Raw genomic sequence first — 21,862 nt, forward strand, 5'->3', positions numbered from 1 at the left:
CTGAGGTTACCGCACCGAGGGCAGGATTCTGCCTTTGCTGTCACCGTTCATTTCACCAGAGCGATCGGTGCTTCCTGGGCCGGAGGCATTGGGCTTCGGCCATGCATTTGAGCAGGGCGGCCACAGGTCTTCCTTGCACGCTTTACAGAGTTCTACAGGGTGCATACTCTGGCTTAGGCGTATGCTGCCTTGGTCCGCCTGAGTCTGCAGGCGGCGGTTCCTTGATGCCTTCGGGTGCTTCGCCTTGGAGCTGTGGTCCCTCCCCTTTTGGACTGCTTTTGAACGTCCCAAGGTCTTCTGTGTCCCCCAAGGAAACTGGGCGAGAAAACGAGATTTTTGTATAACTTACCAGTAAAATCTCTTTCTCGCTCTTTCCTTGGGGGACACAGCACCCACCCATTCATTGTTTTTCTCTACACGGTTTCCGAGTTTGTGTTACCCGTTGGGTAGTTGGCTTGTTGGTTCCTTGTTGGACTTTGCCTTTTCTCACTGCTTGGACACGCAACTGGCTGCCTTTCTCTCCAGGCTGAGGGTATAGCTGTGGAGGAGGGGCTTAACAGCTTTCACTTAGTGTCACGCCTCCTAGGGAGATGAGCTATACCCAAGGTCTTCTGTGTCCCCCAAGGAAAGAGTGAGAAAGAGATTTTACTGGTAAGTTATACAAAAATCTCGTTTTTCTCGCCCATATTCATTGGGAGACACAGGAACCGTGGGTATAGCTATGTCCTCTAGGAGGCGTTGACACTAGTAAAATTTGTATTTTCACTTTCAATTCCTAACTGTTGGATTAACATATTTGTGTCTGCAGGCTCGATTATTCAATGAGACGCCGATAAATCCAAGACGATGCCTCCACATTCTAACCAAGATTTTGTACTTGTTGAACCAGGTATGCTAAAGAGTCTTAAAGAGACACTTCAGTCAGAAAGGCAGTATGTTTTTAACTCAACATTCATAGAAAACCATTTTAAAATAATTTTTAGCTGTTTTCATTTTCATTTCAGCAATGCTATTCCTTTGAAAATATAATACAAAATAATGTCCTTCTGTAGCAGTCAGCACAGAGAGATAAAATAGGGATCCCCTTGTCAGTTTGCTGCTGCTGTGAGGGAAAGATATTATCTGTAAAATAGTAGATTAGTTGAATTTGGATGACAGTATTGTATTGTTATCTTGATAAGTTAGATAAGGATGTCCACAGAGCATTACACTTAGTGTAATGTGTGAGGCTCTAATTGATTCATCCATCCCCTTCTCTCTCTGGTCGTAGTGAATGTTATGACTGAGGCTACTTTCACATATGTTACTTTCACATTCCGGCACAGAACACCCTGCCGGAGTTCTCCGGATCCATTATAGCTGGATAGTGCCACTTGGGGAACATTTATTCATAAAAAAAAAAACTGCTTTTTTTCCCCCATTAAAAATACGCTTTTTTGTGAAAAAATTTAAATCTCCCCCATATGTTTGGTATTGCCTTATCCGTAATGACCAGGACTACATAAATATCACATAAATTATTTCCTACGGTGAACGCTGTAAAAAAAATAATACAGAATTGCAAATTTATTCTTAGTTGCCACCGAAGCAATAACAAGCAATCAAAAAGCGCTATTTACTCCAAAATGATACCAATGAAAAATACTAGTCGGCCCGCAAAAATCAATCAAGTTATAGCTCTTGGAAGGAGACGATGAAAAAAGGAAGAAAAACGCTTGGTCAGTAAGGCCCAAAACAGGCTGGTCACTAAGGGGTTGATATGTGATAAAAAAAAAATTGATGTTAGAGTCCTTTTATTGTATTCTAATATAAATCAGTATGTACCCCAGGGATCTCATTGTAGAATATCAGAAAACCTTTTCCCAAAAAAACTCTTTCCTAATCTCCCAGGGTGTGATATGATCCTGTCCCTCTCCCACAGGCAGTACAACAGCCATGATCCTCTAGATAAGCTAGCTGTGGTTATCACATAGTTTCCGGTTACTTGGTCTAATTCTGTTGTATCCATTCACTGACAGCAACCAAACATCTTGAAAATGGTAAAGAATAGAAACACAAACTTCATTATAAAGCTACATAATGTTTTATTCTTTTGGACAACATCTTTACCCACCTCCGGACCGCTGTACGCACAGACGCGTCCTGGAGGTGGTTGATTCATTCCGCCTGGACGCATATACGCGTCCTCTCGCGAGACGCGAGATTTCCTGTGAACGCGCGCACACAGGCGCGCGCGCTCACAGGAACGGAAGGTAAGAGAGTTGATCTCCAGCCTGCCAGCGGCGATCGTTCGCTGGCAGGCTGGAGATGTGTTTTTTTTTAACCCCTAACAGGTATATTAGACGCTGTTTTGATAACAGCGTCTAATATACCTGCTACCTGGTCCTCTGGTGGTCCCCTTTGTTTGGATCGACCACCAGAGGACACAGGTAGCTCAGTAAAGTAGCACCAAGCACCACTACACTACACTACCCCCCCCCCCCCGTCACTTATTAACCCCTTATTAGCCCCTGATCACCCCATATAGACTCCCTGATCACCCCCCTGTCATTGATTTCCCCCCTGTCATTGATCACCCCCCTGTCATTGATCACCCCCCTGTAAAGCTCCATTCAGACGTCCGCATGATTTTTACGGATCCACTGATAGATGGATCGGATCCGCAAAACGCATCCGGACATCTGAATGAAGCCTTACAGGGGCGTGATCAATGACTGTGGTGATCACCCCATATAGACTCCCTGATCACCCCCCTGTCATTGATTACCCCCCTGTCATTGATCAACCCCCTGTAAAGCTCCATTCAGACGTCCGCATGATTTTTACGGATCCACTGATAGATGGATCGGATCCGCAAAACGCATCCGGACGTCTGAATGAAGCCTTACAGGGGCGTGATCAATGACTGTGGTGATCACCCCATATAGACTCCCTGATCACCCCCCTGTAAAGCTCCATTCAGATGTCCGCATGATTTTTACGGATGCACTGATAGATGGATCGGATCCGCAAAACGCATCCGGACGTCTGAATGAAGCCTTACAGGGGCATGATCAATGACTGTGGTTATCACCCCATATAGACTCCCTGATCACCCCCCTGTCATTGATTACCCCCCCCTGTCATTGATTACCCCCCTGTAAAGCTCCATTCAGACGTCCGCATGATTTTTACGGATCCACTGATAGATGGATCGGATCCGCAAACTGCATCCGGACGTCTGAATGAAGCCTTACAGGGGCATGATCAATGACTGTGGTGATCACCCCATATAGACTCCCTGATCACCCCCCTGTCATTGATTACCCCCCTGTAAAGCTCCATTCAGACGTCCGCATGATTTTTACGGATGCACTGATAGATGGATCGGATCCGCAAAACGCATCCGGACGTCTGAATGAAGCCTTACACGGGCGTGATCAATGACTGTGGTGATCACCCCATATAGACTCTCTGATCACCCCCCCTGTCATTGATCACCCCCCCTGTCATTGATCACCCCCCCTGTCATTGATCACCCCTCTGTAAGGCTCCAGACATTTTTTTGGCCCAAGTTAGCGGAATTATTTTTTTTTTTTCTTACAAAGTCTCATATTCCACTAACTTGTGTCAAAAAATAAAATCTCACATGAACTCACCATACCCCTCACGGAATCCAAATGCGTAAAATTTTTTAGACATTTATATTCCAGACGACTTCTCACGCTTTAGGGCCCCTAGAATGCCAGGGCAGTATAAATACCCCACATGTGACCCCATTTCGGAAAGAAGACACCCCCAGGTATTCCGTGAGGGGCATATTGAGTCCATGAAAGATTGAAATTTTTGTCCCAAGTTAGCGGAACGGGAGACTTTGTGAGAAAAAAATTAAAAATATCAATTTCCGCTAACTTGTGCCAAAAAAAAAAAATTTCTATGAACTCGCCATGCCCCTCATTGAATACCTTGGGGTGTCTTCTTTCCAAAATGGGGTCACATGTGGGGTATTTATACTGCCCTGGCATTCTAGGGGCCCCAAAGCGTGAGAAGAAGTCTAGTATCCAAATGTCTAAAAATGCCCTCCTAAAAGGAATTTGGGCACCTTTGCGCATCTAGGCTGCAAAAAAGTGTCACACATCTGGTATCGCCGTACTCAGGAGAAGTTAGGGAATGTGTTTTGGGGTGTCATTTTACATATACCCATGCTGGGTGAGAGAAATATCTTGGTCAAATGCCAACTTTGTATAAAAAAATGGGAAAAGTTGTCTTTTGTCAAGATATTTCTCTCACCCAGCAAGGGTATATGTAAAATGACACCCCAAAACACATTCCCCAACTTCTCCTGAATACGGCGATACCACATGTGTGACACTTTTTTGCAGCCTAGGTGGGCAAAGGGGCCCATATTCCAAAGAGCACCTTTAGGATTTCACAGGTCATTTACCTACTTACCACACATTAGGGCCCCTGGAAAATGCCAGGGCAGTATAACTACCCCACAAGTGACCCCATTTTGGAAAGAAGACACCCCAAGGTATTCCGTGAGCGGCATGGCGAGTTCCTAGAATTTTTTATTTTTTGTCACAAGTTAGTGGAAAATGCTGATTTTTTTTTTTTTTTTTTTTTTTCATACAAAGTCTCATATTCCACTAACTTGTGACAAAAAATAAAAACTTCCATGAACTCACTATGCCCATCAGCGAATACCTTGGGGTCTCTTCTTTCCAAAATGGGGTCACTTGTGGGGTAGTTATACTGCCCTGGCATTCTAGGGGCCCAAATGTGTGGTAAGGAGTTTGAAATCAAATTCTGTAAAAAATGACCTGTGAAATCCAAAAGGTGCTCTTTGGAATATGGGCCCCTTTGCCCACCTAGGCTGCAAAAAAGTGTCACACATCTGGTATCTCCGTACTCAGGAGAAGTTGGGGAATGTGTTTTGGGGTGTCATTTTACATATACCCATGCTGGGTGAGAGAAATATCTTGGCAAAAGACAACTTTTCCCATTTTTTTTATACAAAGTTGGCATTTGACCAAGATATTTATCTCACCCAGCATGGGTATATGTAAAAAGACACCCCAAAACACATTCCTCAACTTCTCCTGAATACAGAGATACCAGATGTGTGACACTTTTTTGCAGCCTAGGTGGGCAAAGGGGCCCATATTCCAAAGAGCACCTTTTGGATTTCACTCGTCATTTTTTACAGAATTTGATTTCAAACTCCTTACCACACATTTGGGCCCCTAGAATGCCAGGGCAGTATAACCACCCCACAAGTGACCCCATTTTGGAAAGAAGAGACCCCAAGGTATTTCGTGATGGGCATAGTGAGTTCATAGAAGTTTTTATTTTTTGTCACAAGTTAGTGGAATATGAGACTTTGTAAGAAAAAAAAAAAATCATCATTTTCCGCTAACTTGTGACAAAAAATAAAAAGTTCTATGAACTCACTATGCCCATCAGCGAATACCTTAGGGTGTGTACTTTCCGAAATGGGGTCATTTGTGGGGTGTTTGTACTTTCTGGGCATTGTAGAACCTCAGGAAACATGACAGGTGCTCAGAAAGTCAGAGCTGCTTCAAAGTTTGTAAACGCTATAACTTTTACCCAAACCATTTTTTTTTTACCCAAACATTTTTTTTTTATCAAAGACATGTAGAACAATAAATTTAGAGCAAAATTTATATATGGATGTCGTTTTTTTTGCAAAATTTTACAACTGAAAGTGAAAAATGTCATTTTTTTGCAAAAAAATCGTTAAATTTCGATTAATAACAAAAAAAGTAAAAATGTCAGCAGCAATGAAATACCACCAAATGAAAGCTCTATTAGTGAGAAGAAAAGGAGGTAAAATTCATTTGGGTGGTAAGTTGCATGACCGAGCAATAAATGGTGAAAGTAGTGTAGGTCAGAAGTGTAAAAAGTGGCCTGGTCTTTCAGGGTGTTTAAGCACTGGGGGCTGAGGTGGTTAAAAGGGTCCTCCGGACAGAATTTTTTTTTTTTTAAAGGGTTTCTGTCACCCCGCAAAACTCATTTTTTATTTTTTGGATAGTTAGATTCCTCATAGCGCGATATAGGAGAATATAATAGTCTTACTTACTTTCATGCGGCCGATTCTTTATAAAACGAACTTTTATAATATGTAAATGAGGGCTCTACCAGCAAGTAGGGCGTCTACTTGCTGGTAGCTGCTGCAGAAATCCGCCCCCTCGCCGTGTTGATTGACAGGGCCAGCCGTGATCTCCTCCTCCGGCCGGCCCTGTCAGTAATTCAAAAATCGCGCGCCTCTGGTCATTCGGCGCAGGCGCTCTGAGATGAGGAGGCTCGTATCCTCAGCACTCCCTCAGTGCGCCTGCGCCTATGACATCACCGAAAGAGAAGACGTCATCGGCGCAGGCGCACTGAGGGAGTGCTGAGGAGACGAGCCTCCTCATCTCAGAGCGCCTGCGCCGAATGAACAGAGGCGCGCGATTTTTGAATTACTGACAGGGCCGGCCGGAGGAGGAGATCACGGCTGGCCCTGTCAATCAACACGCCGAGGGGGCGGATTTCTGCAGCAGCTACCAGCAAGTAGACGCCCTACTTGCTGGTAGAGCCCTCATTTACATATTATAAAAGTTCGTTTTATAAAGAATCGGCCGCATGAAAGTAAGTAAGAGCATTATATTCTGCTATATCGCACTATGAGCAATCTAACTATCCAAAAAAAAAAAAAAGAGTTTTGCGGGGTGACAGAAACCCTTTAAGGCTCAGAAAGGGTTTAAAAAAAACTCATGCTCATCTTACTGTTTCTCTCCCCTCTTAGGGTTCTTTCACACGAGTGGATGTCGTGCGGGTAATTCGCTGCGTGAAAGAGTGCCAAGCCCTGTTCCGGACAGCAGAGACACGGAGCATTAACATGATTGATAATGCTCCGCGCCTCTCTGATCTTTTTACCTCAAAATCACAGCGAGAAAAGTTGTCACTGTGATTTTGTAGTAAAAAGATCAGAGAGGCACAGAGCATTATCAATCATGTCAATGCTCCGTGTCTCTGCTGTCCAGAACGCGGCTTGGCACTCTTTCAGGCAGCGGATTACCCGCACGGCATCCGCTCGTGTGATAGAGCCCTTATTCCTTTTCTTCCTGGTCCTGCCCAGTCTCTGCGACCTTGTCCCTTGTCTCTTTCGAGACAGGAAATGTTACCACTGGCTGAGTCAGGTCACCGCTGCCTCAATAATTAGCCGAGTGGTCACATTTCCATGCTGACAGAGACGAGGACGCAGAGACTGCTGGGGGACCCTGGAAGCGCATGAATAGGCGCAGCGTGGGGGGGGGGGGGGTGTCGGTCAGTAAGAGGAGTATTTTTTTTAAACCATTGAGTCTTCAAAAAATAAATACTGCCTGGAGAGGCCCCTTAAAGAGGCTCTGTTACCCAGATCAAGTCTACCCTACTAGGCATATAGCCTGGTAGGGCCAACGATGGAGACAAAAAACATGCCTTTATTTCTCATGTCAGCGGACCGGTTAGGCAGAAAAAGCAACTTTTAAAAATATGCTAATGAGGACTTCGAGCGGGCTTATGCCTTCCGAGCACTGCTTCTGTGACGCCCCCGCTCATTGCTAATGCTGGTTTTCTGCATCTAATCACGCTCCCATGTCTTTTGATTGACAGAGATCCCCCGCTTCTTGGATATTTTCCGTTCTTCCAGAACACGCGCGCCGTCACACACAAGCAGGGAAGAACAGAAAATATGTGCGGAAGTGCACAGGCGTGGGATCTCAATCAAAAGACATGGGGGCGTGATTAGGTGCAGAAAGCCAGCATTAGCAATGAGCGGGGGCGTCACAGAAGCAGTGCTCGGAAGGCATAAGCCCGCCTCCGACTGCTCGAATTCCTCATTAGCACATTTTTAAAAGTTGCTTTTTCTGCCTAACCGGTCTGCTGACAAGAGAAATAAAGATATGTTTTTTTGTCTCCATCGTCGGCCCTACCAGGCTATATGCCTGGTAGGGTAGACTTGATCTGGGTGACAGAGCCTCTTTAAGCATGGGTGGATCCGTTAGAAGGTTAGCAAGGTTCCTTGCTTATTCTGATCAATTATTGGATCTCTCGCAGACTGTACATGACTATTCATCATTTCCTAGTGTAACCAGTTAAGTCTTCTCCATGAGGATACTAATTCTTAAAAAAATAAAATAACTCAAGGTCTGTGTAATTTTTTTTTTTTTTTTATTTGTATTTTTTTTTTTGTCCTAGGGTGAACATTTTGGAACAATGGAAGCCACGGAAGCGTTCTTTGCCATGACCAGATTGTTCCAGTCCAATGATGTAAGTTTATTATTACCCTCCAGTACAGTCTGTGAATGTTGGGACTCGTTGTCCACCGGGATGGGATAGCGTGATTCTCGGCTCTGTAGTAGCCACATCAGTTCTGGGTTGAGCAGCGGTAAATAATACAATGAAGGATGGAAGTAAATTGTGTCCAACCTCTGTGGATGTGTTTGCACAGGACTGCCAGGTTTGATCTAGTAGATTTCAGAAACTGTTTATTAGTAACTTCCATATAGATCTTTATCATTGTGTCCAAAGTAAGGGTCCATTCACACATCCGTGTGTGTTTTGCGGATCCGTAAAACACAGAAACCGGCAGTGTGCGGACCGCACATCGCCGGCACTAATAGAATATGCCTATTCTTGTCCGCTATTGCGGACAAGAATAGGACATGTTCTATTTTTTTTCGGGATCAGAAATGCGGACCACATCGTGCGGCCCCATAGAAATGAATGGATCCGCAATTCCGTTCCGCAAAATGCGGAACAGAATTGCTGATGTGTGAATGGAGCCTAAGGCTCATTCACATCAGCATGTTAGGGCGGAAAAAAGAAAGTCACGGATTATGGTACATGCCGTAATTTGCTAATTTCTTGCTGCGTTTTAAAAGTGATCACCAAACCGCAAGCTGGACTATAAATATTCAGATGAAGTACCTAGAGAACAATGATACAAAAGATCGATCACCTGTACAAGTACTCCATGGTACAAACAGTATGATATCAAAAACATTATTGAATTAAACACATCCTAAAATCACTTAAAAAGTGACAGACTACAATAATGTTAATACAAAATATATGATAATAATCGGAACCAGAGGTATTTCAGCATTTCATAATATTCCAGGTTATACTCCTCTCTATGACAAGATGGGAAGAGGACCTATACCCTTGGAAAGCCACCTTCCAGATTGTGTATAAGACCCTTAGATGTACTAACCAAGAGGTCATCATTAAGTCTTGTTCTAGATGGTATTACTCCCCCACTAAATTGCACCATATATTTCCTTCTTGCTCTGGAGCCGGTTGAAAGATTTGTGGTTAGGGGGGGCACTCTACTTCACATCCTCTGGGAATGTCCTCTTATCCAACCCCTGTGGACCACTTCTGGAATTATCCAGAATAGAAGTAAAACCCAGATTCCACTTTCACCCCAACTGGCATTACTCCTACTACAGATTAAAGAAATACCCTCTTCTTATAGAACAATCATAGCTTTTCATCTGCTGGCTACTAAATTAGTAATCACTCGACATTGGAAATCTCCCTATCAACCCCATATTATTGAGTGGATCGACTTAATCAATGCTCCTATGAAAAGACACTGGTGGCCCAATGACGTGCTTACCCGTGTTTTTTTGCAGACATTGGAACATATGGACCGGTAGCTCTTATTATACATTTTGAGACTATGAATCTTTGTGCATTTTTTCCTTAACTTTGTTTTCTGATTTGTTGCCGTTTTATTTCGGTGACTATAGGCCTCTCAGTTTGGAGACCTATATCTGTTCATATGTACGGTACCTACTGACAACAGGGGAACTGTTGAGCTGCTGGTGTATCTTTCTAATCACTCACCCAGGGTTTCTTCTTTTTGTTTGTTGTACATGGAAAACCTTGAGAAAAATGCTTGGAGAAAACAAAATCTATTATAAATGACATATTACATTACATATAGACTACAAAAAAATAGTATCATGTCATCGCCATGGAGTTTCCTGCCTGTCCTGGAGCATAGTTTGGGAGACCTAGGCAGTCGGTTTCTGTTGATTTTAATCTCTTTTGGTTATTCCTCTTGGAAGAAGCCACGGCGTAACACGTGTTGGGGTGTGAGGGCCCATCTGTTTGGTCTGTATACCACATTACTTGTAGTATGGATGGATCGCTATTCTTTGTTATTCCTTGCGAGTTATACACACCAGCTTAGTTTTCATTGATGCGATACCGTTTTTCAGCAGTCTTTTATAATATATTTTGTATTATTATTGTAGTTATATAATGGGGTCCATTTGTGTCATTATCTGTGATTTGCTGCTGTTTAAGTGGTTTTATGCTGTGTTTGATTAATTAAAGTTTCTGATAACTTTTGAAAAGTGGCAAGAAATAGGAATGGGGCTCAGTGGGAGGTCCCCACGGCCCGGTGGAATTGCTATAATTTACGGAAACTATAACTGAAATCTACAAAAGCTCCTATCTGGTGTAGATTTCAGTTTGGAAAACCAGAAGATGTGCCAACTTTTAATTCATTTGGCACATCTTACTGCAGCACACTTTTTTTTTTTTTTTTTTTACTAAGACTGGCATAGTAAATCTGCTGTCTACATTGTGGATGCAACACCCAGACCCCTACAGAACATGTGGCCTCATGTATGAAGGCTGTGCACATATAAAAGACTTTCAGAAGTGGGAAGAGATAAGGGACGGGGCCACCACGGCTTGTGACATTAACTAAAGGTTATGTCAGAAAGCTGGCATCGGTTACAAGTGAAATCTACACCAGCTCCTTGTGGGCATAGGATTCAGTTTCAGACGCGACCCCTTTATGAGGAGGCCAGCGCCTATTAATAAACTGGTTGCATTTTAAACCAGCTCTGGCTTTTTACGAAAACTGGAATTTGAATTGCCTGTCTTTAGTAAATTTCCCTCACGGTGTCCTCATTGGTGTAGTTTGGTGGGCATTTTACTTGTTCATATATTTGTTGTTTCTGCTGTTTATGTTTCTTATTTTTTTTTTTTTCTTTAACACTCCCCTTTCTTAGCAAACACTGAGGAGAATGTGTTACCTCACTATTAAGGAAATGGCCAATATATCTGAAGATGTCATTATTGTCACAAGCAGGTAAACATGAAAATCTTACCATCATTGTGATAGGGATGGATTGATTAAGGCCCCTTTCACACAGGCGAGTTTTCCGCGCAGATGCGATGCGTGAGTTGAATGCATTGCACCCGCACTGAATCCCGACCCATTCATTTCTATGGGGCTGTTCACATGAGCGGAGATATTCACGCATCACTTGTGCGTTGCGTGAAAATCGCAGCATGCTCTATTTTGTGCGTTTTTCACGTAACGCAGGCCCCATAGAAATGAATGAGGTTGCGTGAAAATTCAGATTTTCACGCACGGTTGCTAGGAGACGATCGGGATGGAGACCCAAGCATTATTATTTTCCCTTATAACATGGTTATAAGGTAAAATAATAGCATTCTGAATACAGAATGCATAGTAAAATAGCGCTGGAGGGGTTAAAAAAAATATTAAAAATAATTTAACTCGCCTTAATCCACTTGATCGAGGAGCCGGCATCTCTTCTGACTTCTTTCTTTGCTGTGTGCAGTAACAGGACCTGTGGTGACGTCATCACATGATCCATCAAATGATCTTTTACCATGGTGATGGATCATGTGATGGACAATGTGATGACCGGAGTGACGTCGCCACAGGTCCTGTTGTTGCACACAGCAAAGAAAGAAGTCAGAAGAGATGCCGGCTCCGTGATCAAGTGGATTAAGGTGAGTTAAATTATTATTTATTTTTAACCCCTCCAGCCCTATTCAACTATGCATTCTGTATTCAGAATGTATTATTTTCCCTTATAACATGGTTATAAGGGAAAATAATAGCAATCTACAGAACACCGATCCCAAGCCCGAACTTCTGTGAAGAAGTTCGGGTTTGGGTACCAAACATGCCGATTTTTCTCACGCGAGTGCAAAACGCATTACAATGTTTTGCACTCGCGCGGAAAAATCACGCCCGTCTGAAAGAGGCCTAAGAAGCCTCCTTGCCCATCAGCTGATAGTTGCAGATTTGTCAAAGGCTATGTACACCTTTTTAATTATTGCATTATACTTATTTTGAGCTAAAAATAATATTTTTTTCAATTGGTCTTTATTAACAATATGGAATCATTTTTTCTGTACAGAGCTGAGATGCTCTACTAGCTGTCTGTGGCTTTTCTCTCTTTTCCGTCATCTGAGGAGCTGACGAGCTCCTTATCTCTGCTCTCTGACATTATAAGCACTCATTAAAGCTTGATCCCTACCTTACTGATAAGAATGTGGCTAAGGCTACTTTCACACTAGTGTTGTTTTCAATCGGCGTTCAATTCCGACACCGGAACTGCCCACCGGATCCGGAAAAACTTGTGAAAACAGATTACATTTGAATCCTGATCAGAATTTTGATCACAATAAAAAAATGCATTGGAAAAAACGGATCCGCCATTTATTAACTTTAACTTTTTTTTTTACATTTTTCGGGTTTAACATGCAAAAGCCGGATCCGGTTTGACGGAACACACGGCGCCGGATCCGGCGCTAATGCAAGTCAATGGGAAATAGGCTGGATCCGGCGTTCAGTCAAAGTGTTCAGGATTTTTGGCCGGAGGTAAAAATACAACATGCTACAGTTTTCTGAAAAGCCTGATCAGTCAAAAAGACTGAACTGAAGACATCCTGATGCATCCTGAACGGATTACTTTCCATTCAGAATGCATTAGGATAAAACTGATCAGTTCTTTTCCGGATTTGAGCCCCTAGGACGGAACTCAGCGCCGGAAAAGAAAAACGCTAGTGTGAAAGTACCCTTAAATAAGTGTTTATAACCTCTTTAGTAGTTTAGCGATAAGGGTAATTAGATGACGGCACAAAGTGAAAGTACCAGTCACACAGAAAAACAGTTAACCCTTTGTGACAGAACAGCTCAATATTTTGAAATGAATAAATTACAAGATTTATTAAATGGTTTCCAAAAAACTATACATCAGTCTGTTCAGCCCCCCTTGCTCTATAACCTGCTGCCCATGTATTGGAGTGCATTTCCAATGTAACATGCCCCCTTTTAAAGGCTATGTACACCTTTTGGGGGCAATTTTTTTTAAAATTATTATTACATTATACTTATTTTGAGCTAAAAATCTTTTTTTCAATTGGTCTTTATTAACAATATGGAATCCTTTTTTCTGTACAGAGCCGAGATGCTCTACTAGCTGCCTGTGGATTTTTTTGTCCTTTCCATACAGACGGACTTCTTATCTCTGCTCTCTGACATTATAAACACTCATTATAGCTCAATCCTTATCTTACTGATAAGCATGTGGCTTAAATAAGTGTTTATGACCTCTCAGTAGTTTAGAAATAAGGGTAATTAGATGACCAGCACAAAGGGAAAGTACCAGTCACACAGTTAGAAAAATAGTTAACCCTTTGTGACTGAACAGCTCAATATTTTTAATAACGGTCAATTGAAAATATGATTGTTAGTAGGGATGTCCCGATACCATTTTTTTAAGACTGAGTACGAGTACCGATACTTTTATTTAAGTACTCACCGATACCAATTACCGATACTAATTTTAACAATAAAATACACACACATGTATTTTCTGACCACTGACCAACCAAAAGGCCCAAAAACAGAACTATAACATTCCAAGGAGACATTATACTGTATGGGGGCCACAAAGAGACGTTATACTGTATGGGGCAGCCACAAGGAGATGTTATACTGTATGGGGGCAGCCACAAGGAGACGTTATACTGTATGGGGGCAGCTACAAGGAGACGTTATACTGTATGGGGCAGCCACAAGGAGATGTTATACTGTATGGGGCAGCCACAAGGGGACATTACACTGTATGGGGCAGCCACAAGGAGATGTTATACTGTATGGGGGCAGCCACAAGGAGACGTTATACTGTATGGGGGCAGCCACAAGGAGACGTTATACTGTATGGGGGCAGCCACAAGGAGAGGTTACACTGTATGGGGGCAGCCACAAGAAGACGTTATACTGTATGGGGGCGGCCACAAGGAGACGTTATACTGTATGGGGGCAGCCACAAGGAGACGTTATACTGTATGGGGGCAGCCACAAGGAGACGTTATACTGTATGGGGGCAGCCACAAGGAGACGTTATACTGTATGGGGCAGCCACAAGGAGATGTTATACTGTATGGGGCAGCCACAAGGAGATGTTATACTGTATGGGGCAGCCACAAGGAGATGTTATACTGTATGGGGGCAGCCACAAGAAGACGTTATACTGTATGGGGCAGCTACAAGGAGACGTTATACTGTATGGGGGGCAGCCACAAGGAGACGTTATACTGTATGGGGCAGCCACAAGGAGACGTTATACTGTATGGGGCAGCCACAAGGAGATGTTATACTGTATGGGGCAGCCACAAGGAGATGTTATACTGTATGGGGGCAGCCACAAGAAGACGTTATACTGTATGGGGGCGGCCACAAGAAGACGTTATACTGTATGGGGGCGGCCACAAGGAGACGTTATACTGTATGGGGGCAGCCACAAGGAGACGTTACACTGTATGGGACGGCCACAAGGAGACGTTACACTATGGGGCGGCCACAAGGAGACGTTATACTGTATGGGACGGCCACAAGGAGACGTTATACTGTATGGGGACAGCCACAAGGAGACGTTATACTGTATGGGGGCAGCCACAAGGAGACGTTATACTGTATGGGGGCGGCCACAAGAAGACGTTATACTGTATGGGGGCGGCCACAAGGAGACGTTATACTGTATGGGGGCAGCCACAAGGAGACGTTACACTGTATGGGACGGCCACAAGGAGACGTTACACTATGGGGCGGCCACAAGGAGACGTTATACTGTATGGGGACGGCCACAAGGAGACGTTATACTGTATGGGGACAGCCACAAGGAGACGTTATACTGTATGGGGGCAGCCACAAGGAGACGTTATACTGTATGGGGGCAGCCACAAGGAGACGTTCTACTGTATGGGGGCAGCCACAAGGAGACGTTCTACTGTATGGGGGCAGCCACAAGGAGACGTTCTACTGTATGGGGGCGGCCACAAGGAGACGTTACACTGTATGGGGGCGGCCACAAGGAGACGTTATATTGTATGGGGGGGCAGCCACAAGGAGACGTTACACTGTATGGGGGCAGCCACAAGGAGACGTTATACTGTATGGGGGCAGCTACAAGGAGACGTTCTACTGTATGGGGACAGCCACAAGGAGACGTTCTACTGTATGGGGGCAGCCACAAGGAGACGTTATACTGTATGGGGGCAGCCACAAGGAGACGTTATACTGTATGGGGGGGCCACAAGGAGACGTTATACTGTATGGGGACAGCCACAAGGAGACGTTATACTGTATTGGGGGCGGCCACAAGGAGACGCTACTGTAAGGAGTCAGGACAACAATTTTTGAAGCCCCTCCTCAGTATAATAGTCTTGTGGCCATCATACAGTAATGTATATTTCTTCTTGCCCTAATGGCTGCTTTTAGAGATCAATGTGCAGCTTGCAGGCAGGAAGGGAGGGACCAGGGCCATAGAAGACAGACACTATCACCTTTGGAGGGACTCGCTCCTGGCAAACACAGCTCTGCTGCAGTGAATGCAGTGGAGCAGACTGTGATGTAATTATAGTTATTGCAGGGACTCAGAGAATCGTCTGAGAGTTTATTAGTTAAAAAGAATCTAATGAGTCAGAGACTGTGTCACCGAGTCCCTGCCAGGCTTCCTGCTCTGCTACATGCACCCTGTACACACACAGCTCCACTACATGCTATGCTAATAATGCCCCCCTTCCCCCCGGACGGACTTACAGGGAGCCGCAGAGCAGGACGTCTGGCAGGGACTCGGTGACACAGTCTGTGACTCATTGGATTCTTTTAACCAATAAACTGTCAGACGATTCTCTGAGTCCCTGCACTACGCTCCCTGTGCTGTGAGTCTCTGGTTGGAGGGCGGGGAGGGGCGGAGCTAGCTTCCACTGTCGGCTCCTATTACACTGCCTGCTGCTGCCTCTGAAGCTGTCAGCTGTGCGAGGTGCAGGGGCCGCGGACGGACACATAGAAGCGGTGCACAGGTATCGGCAGTGGTATCGGGGACATTTGCACGAGTACATGTACTCGTGCAAATGCCCGGTATCGGTCCCGATACCGATACTGGTATCGGTATCGGGACATCCCTAATTGTTAGCCAAAAAGAATCTAAAAGAAAATGGACTCCAAAGGTGTAAATAGCCTTTAAGACCAGATGTTACTGTCCCTTTCAGAATGGATTTATTTCCTTAGTTCGGTTCAGCAATTGTTTTTCATATTGACATTTCAGCTACTATTCCTAATAGATCAGACTTTTGTCATGTGTATTTGACATAGCTAGGAATAAGACACACCGCAATAAAATGTATAGTAGAAGTTATTGGATTAACCTTTACATAATTCAATTTTAATAGTCTGACCAAGGATATGACTGGAAAAGAAGATGTTTACAGAGGCCCTGCTATCCGAGCCCTCTGCCGGATTACTGACGTAAGTAGCCTTTAGGGCTAAGGTTGCTGCTATGGCCTTCTGAAGGACTTTACTCTTAAGAATGAGGAGCATTCACGTATGTTCACACTTCTCTACAGCTGTGAGCTGAAATCCATGGTGAAATGAAGAAATTGGGGAGCATATTTTGTCCGTTCAGTAGTCAGCTGACTCACGACTTTTGTTTCAAAACACATTTTTAAAAGAGTTCTCCAGGGTTGTGGTTTTTTTTTTTTTGTTTTTTTTTTTAGAAAATCCCATAGTCTTCTCACCTGTGGATGAGCGGTCGTTTCTTCAGTACTTACCCATTTGTCGTTGCCACCGTTCGGGTCCCGATCGGATGTGTTCCCGAGTCTTCCTGTTTACATTTACAGTATGCAGCTGAACAGGAAGACCAAGGAGTGCATCCTGTCAGGACCTGAGCGGCAGAGCCTGCAGCCACTCTGAGTGCAGTGGAGACAGAGGGGTAAGTACTGCCAAGTTATGGCTGTTCAGATGCATAACATATACAAATTGTATTATGTTTTACTATAGTATAATGATAATTCTGCTTCCGAAAAAAGGGGAAAACAATAACTTATTCCTGCACCCCATCCATCATCCAGCCTGAGCCCCTGTGATAAATCTGGTGCAGGTCTAGGTAGCCTGTAAGTTTACATGATATTCAGGATTAGTAAGTCTTGGCCACTGTGCCATAGAAAAGTATTCAACTTTATGAAAGATATTTCATATCTGTTACTTTGGACCATTAAAGGGGTTGTCCGGGTTCAGAGCTGAACCCGGACATACCTCCATTTTCACACCGGCAGCCCCCCTGACATGAGCATCGGAGCAGTTCATGCTCCGATGCTCTCCTTTGCCCTGCGCTAAATCGCACAGGGCAAAGTTATTTTTTGGAGATCCGGTGACGTACCGGGGCTCTCCATGGGGCTGCCAGGAACCCCGGTGACGTCACCAGCACTGATGGGCGGGATTTAGCGCTGCCCTAGCCAGTAAAACGGCTAGGGCAGTGCTAAAGCCCGCCCATCAGAGCCGGTGACGTCACCGAACACACTGCCGGGCGGAAGTTTCCGCTCGGCAGTGTGTTATTGAAAACAAAAGAGACCTTGCCCTGTGCGATTTAGCGCAGGGCAAGGGAGCGCATTGGAGCATGAGATTCTCCTATGCTAGCCTCAGGGGGGCTGCCTGGGTTAAAATAAGGGTATGTCCGGGTTCAGCTCTGAACCTGGACAACCCCTTTAACTTGCATCTAAAAACTGGTGCATGACTCCACTAAGCTATGCCCACTTTCAGACATAAAAAAACAAAGAAGAGTTGGGTATGTTGCACACAGTCATTCTAAGGGTCCATTCACACATTTGCGGATCCACAAAACACTGACAGCGGCAATGTGCATTCCGCAGTTCGCAGACCGCACATCGCCTGCACTCTCATAGAAAATGCCTTTTCTTGTCCGCAATTGCGGACAAGAATAGGACTTGTTCTATTTTTTTCCGGGAACGCAATTGCGGATCCGAATAGCACATAGTGTGCTGTCCGCATCCGTTCCGGCCTCATTGAAAATGAATGTGTCCGCACCCGTTCCGCAAAGTTGTGGAACGGATCCGGACCCAAGTTGCAGACGTGTGAATGGAGCCTTAGGCCCCTTTCACACGAGCGAGTTTTCCGCACGGGTGCAATGCGTGACCGTGAACCCATAGCACCCGTCCGGAATCCTGACCCATTAATTTCAGTCTGTCTGTGTACATGACTGTGTGTTTTTTTTTTTTGTTTTGTTTTTGTTTTGTTTTTACGCATCAGTTCTGCGTTGCGTGAAAAATGCAGCATGTTCTATATTCTGCGTTTTTCATGCAGCCCTGGCCCCATAGAAGTGAATGGGGCTTCAGTGAAAAATGCATTACATCTGGAAGCAAGTGCGGATGCAATGCGTTTTTCACTGATGGTTGCTAAGTGATGTTTGTAAACCTTCAGTTTTTTATCACGCATGTGAAAAACGAATCAAAACGCATTGCACCCGCGCAGAACAACTGAACGCAATCGCAGACAAAACTGACTGAACTTGCTTGCAAAATGGTGCGAGTATCACTGAACGGAGTCAATCTGTCACGCTTGTGAATTTGATATCAATGGTCTATCCTCAGGATAGGTCATCAATATCAGATCAGTGGTTGTCCGACTCCTGGGACCCCGCCAATCAGCTGTATGAATAGGCTACTGTGCTCCCTGTTGCTCTGGCGAGCTTTGCAGTCTCTTCACAACCTACCAAGCACAGCACTGTACATTTTATAGCAGCTGTGCTTGGTATTGCAGTTCAGCCTCTTGATTAGGACTGAGCTGTGTTTAGGCCACATGACTGATGTACGGTGACGTCTGTGGTCTAGCAAGAGGCTTAAATACCACCTGAGTTCTGCGGCCTCTTCAAACGGCTGATCGGTGAGGATCCCAGGATTCGGACCCCTGCTGTTTTGACATTGTCTATCCTCAAGGTAGGTCATCAATCAGTAAATAAATCTGGAAAAAAAAATTTGTGGCAGAATTTTGCCGCAAATATCACCAGAAAACAGGTGCAACTACCTTAGTAAGGCCTCATGCACACGGCCGTTGTTTTGGTCCGCATCCAAGCCGCAGTTTTGGCGGCTCGATTGCGGACCCATTCACTTCAATGGGGCCGCAAAAGATGCAGACAGCACTCAGTGTGCTGTCCGCATCCGTTGCTCCGTTCCGTGGTCCGCAAAAAAGATATAACCTGTCCTATTCTTGTCCGCGTTTGGCGGACAAGAATAGGCAGTTATATCAATGGCTGTCCGTGCCGTTCCTCAAATTGCGGAACACACACTGACGCCATCCGTGTTTTGCGGACCGCAAAACGCACAATGGTCGTGTGCATGAGGCCTAAATGTGAGCCCTTGTGTGTAACGATCCTGTTGTCTGGTTTTCTCCTAACATCGCCATATCAGGCAAGTCCATTTTAATGTTGGGAGCTAACGCGGTCATATGTCTGAATGATGACTTAGAGTTTTCGATATGATTACCTTTTAATAAGGCTTGTTTCTTTTCACAGGCCACCATGTTGCAAGCAATTGAAAGGTACATGAAACAGGCGATTGTGGATAAAGTTCCCAGCGTTTCCAGTTCTGCATTGGTGTCTTCCTTGGTATGTAAATATGCCTTCCCTTATATTTTTAATGAATTTCTTTTTCACTTTGTCTGTCTAAAACTTAAGAGACATTTAAATGGGTTTCCGGTCCTTTTGGTATTAATGTCTTATTCTCGGCGTAGGTCATCAGTATTTGATCAGCGGCGGTCAGACTCCTTGCACCCCCGTCAATCAGCTGTTCCAGAGTAGGAAGTAGGTGCCAGAACTAAACAGCTCCATGCATTGTGTAGTGGACGGAGCTGGTTACTGCAGCGCTGCTCCCATCCACTAAGCTGCGGACAGAGCTGTAGTTCCAGCACCGACCTCTGGCCCCAGAGCTACTGCAGAAATCTATAAGTTCTACATGGACACTATGTGACATGTGAAATGACTGTTTCTGCTTCTTATGACATATAGATAACAGGTAGTGGGGAAAGGAAGGAAGATAGACTTTGTGTCTCAGTGCGCATTCTCTACCATTAGACATGGACAGTTCATATGATGATTATTAATATTCAATTATTACTGGCATTAAAACATGAAAATATATAAGATAGGCACGCCTTGCTCCTTAATATAATAAAGAATTAGAAGATTGGGGAGACATCGTATGTGAATGTCATAGTCATAGAGAATGTTTGGGGGTGAATGTTCATGAGATTCGAAAACAAGAAAATTTTAGCGAGTCTGCAAAACCGTGACCATCTAAAACTGCTGATGGCTCATTCAAGGTTGGGGCTGGGGAGAGCAGAACAAACCTACTGTTTGTGGAGTTTTTAATATCAGGAGTAGTGCGAATGTGAACTTTGATTCTGCCAGGTTCTGCTCATGCCAGTGCCTAGAAAGCGGAGTTTCACTGTGAAACGTTCTTGGCATTGAGCTGCTTCACAGTCCCTCCTCTCTGCTCTGAGTGACAGCTGTAGTAGGCTCCTGGTTGGATGCTACAGTTGTCACTCAGAGGGGAGGGGCTGTGAAGCTGGTAATTAGAGAGCACTTTACAGAGAAGCTCCGCCTCCATTGCACTTGTGGGTACAGAATCTGGCAGAGTAAAACATCATATTTTCACTACTGATGATAATGGCTCCAAAAATGGGATGTGTGAACTGCTCTCCCCAGCGCCTACCGAGTGCGGTCAGCAGTTTAGCATGGTCGGTACTGCTGACCAGTTCACTTTAGTGATCCTGCTCAGCAATAGCAGTGTTTACGTTTTTATGTACTTGAGTCCTAACAGTGGTGTAAGAAAAATGTTCCTGACCTGTAACTTTTCTTTTTATCAGCACATGATGAAAATAAGTTATGATGTGGTGAAACGCTGGATTAATGAGGCTCAGGAGGCTGCTTCTAGTGACAACATCATGGTCCAGGTATTCTTATCAAAATTGTTTGCAGAACAGAACAAGAGAACAGGTTAGGCCTCTTTCACACGAACTATACGGATTGTGTCAGATGCATTCAGGGTGCGTTCAGTGAAACTCGCACTATTTCGCAAGCAAGTCCAGTCAGTTTTGTTTTCAATTGCGTTCAGTTGTTCAGTTTTTTCCACGCGGGTGCAATCAGTTTTGATGCGTTTTTTGAAAAAAAACTGAAGACTTCTAGCAACCTTCAGTGAAAAGCGCATTTCATCCGGATGTAATGCGTTTTTCACTGAAGCCCCAGTGACTTCTATGAGGCCAGAGCTGCGTGAAAAACATAGAATATAGAACATGCTGCGATTCTCGCGCAATGCAGAAATGAAGCCTGAAAAAAAACGCTCGTACACAGACCCATTGAAATAAATGGGTCAGGATTCAGTGCGGGTGCTTTGTTTCACACTTGTGTCTGCCGTCTGTTCCTGCCGGACACTGCTGGACTGCCATCCGGCCCCATTATTTATAATGGTGTCTAACGGTGATCTAGCTGCAATCCAGGAAATATGCAGAGGAACGGTCGGACAAATTCCGCTGCATGCAGCCGATTCCCGGGCATTCTATACCGAAAGCAGGCCTTATTGCTCAGATTTTGAACTTATGATGTGCCTCAAAAAAAGGCACGGTCTCTCCATGCTTTTTGGGCAGAAAATGAATTTTGTAAAAAAAAAAAAATTTTTTTTTTACAAAAAATGCTGAGAA

At 44.4% G+C, this 21,862-nt stretch overlaps 1 protein-coding gene across 1 annotated transcript in view; it reads left to right on the forward strand.

The window, feature by feature from the left end:
* The window catches only part of COPG2 (COPI coat complex subunit gamma 2), an 82,780-nt gene that overhangs the window by 13,087 nt on the left and 47,831 nt on the right, over positions 1-21,862 (forward strand). Inside the window, exons 3-8 of the mRNA XM_040413424.1 lie at positions 809-889; positions 8,221-8,292; positions 11,058-11,137; positions 16,546-16,621; positions 19,680-19,772; positions 21,032-21,118. Coding sequence (XP_040269358.1) covers positions 809-889; positions 8,221-8,292; positions 11,058-11,137; positions 16,546-16,621; positions 19,680-19,772; positions 21,032-21,118 — 489 coding nt within the window. The remainder of the gene's footprint in view (positions 1-808; positions 890-8,220; positions 8,293-11,057; positions 11,138-16,545; positions 16,622-19,679; positions 19,773-21,031; positions 21,119-21,862) is intronic.

This window comes from Bufo bufo, chromosome 1 (genome assembly GCF_905171765.1).
Source record: "Bufo bufo chromosome 1, aBufBuf1.1, whole genome shotgun sequence".
Taxonomy (NCBI): Eukaryota; Metazoa; Chordata; class Amphibia; order Anura; family Bufonidae; genus Bufo; species Bufo bufo.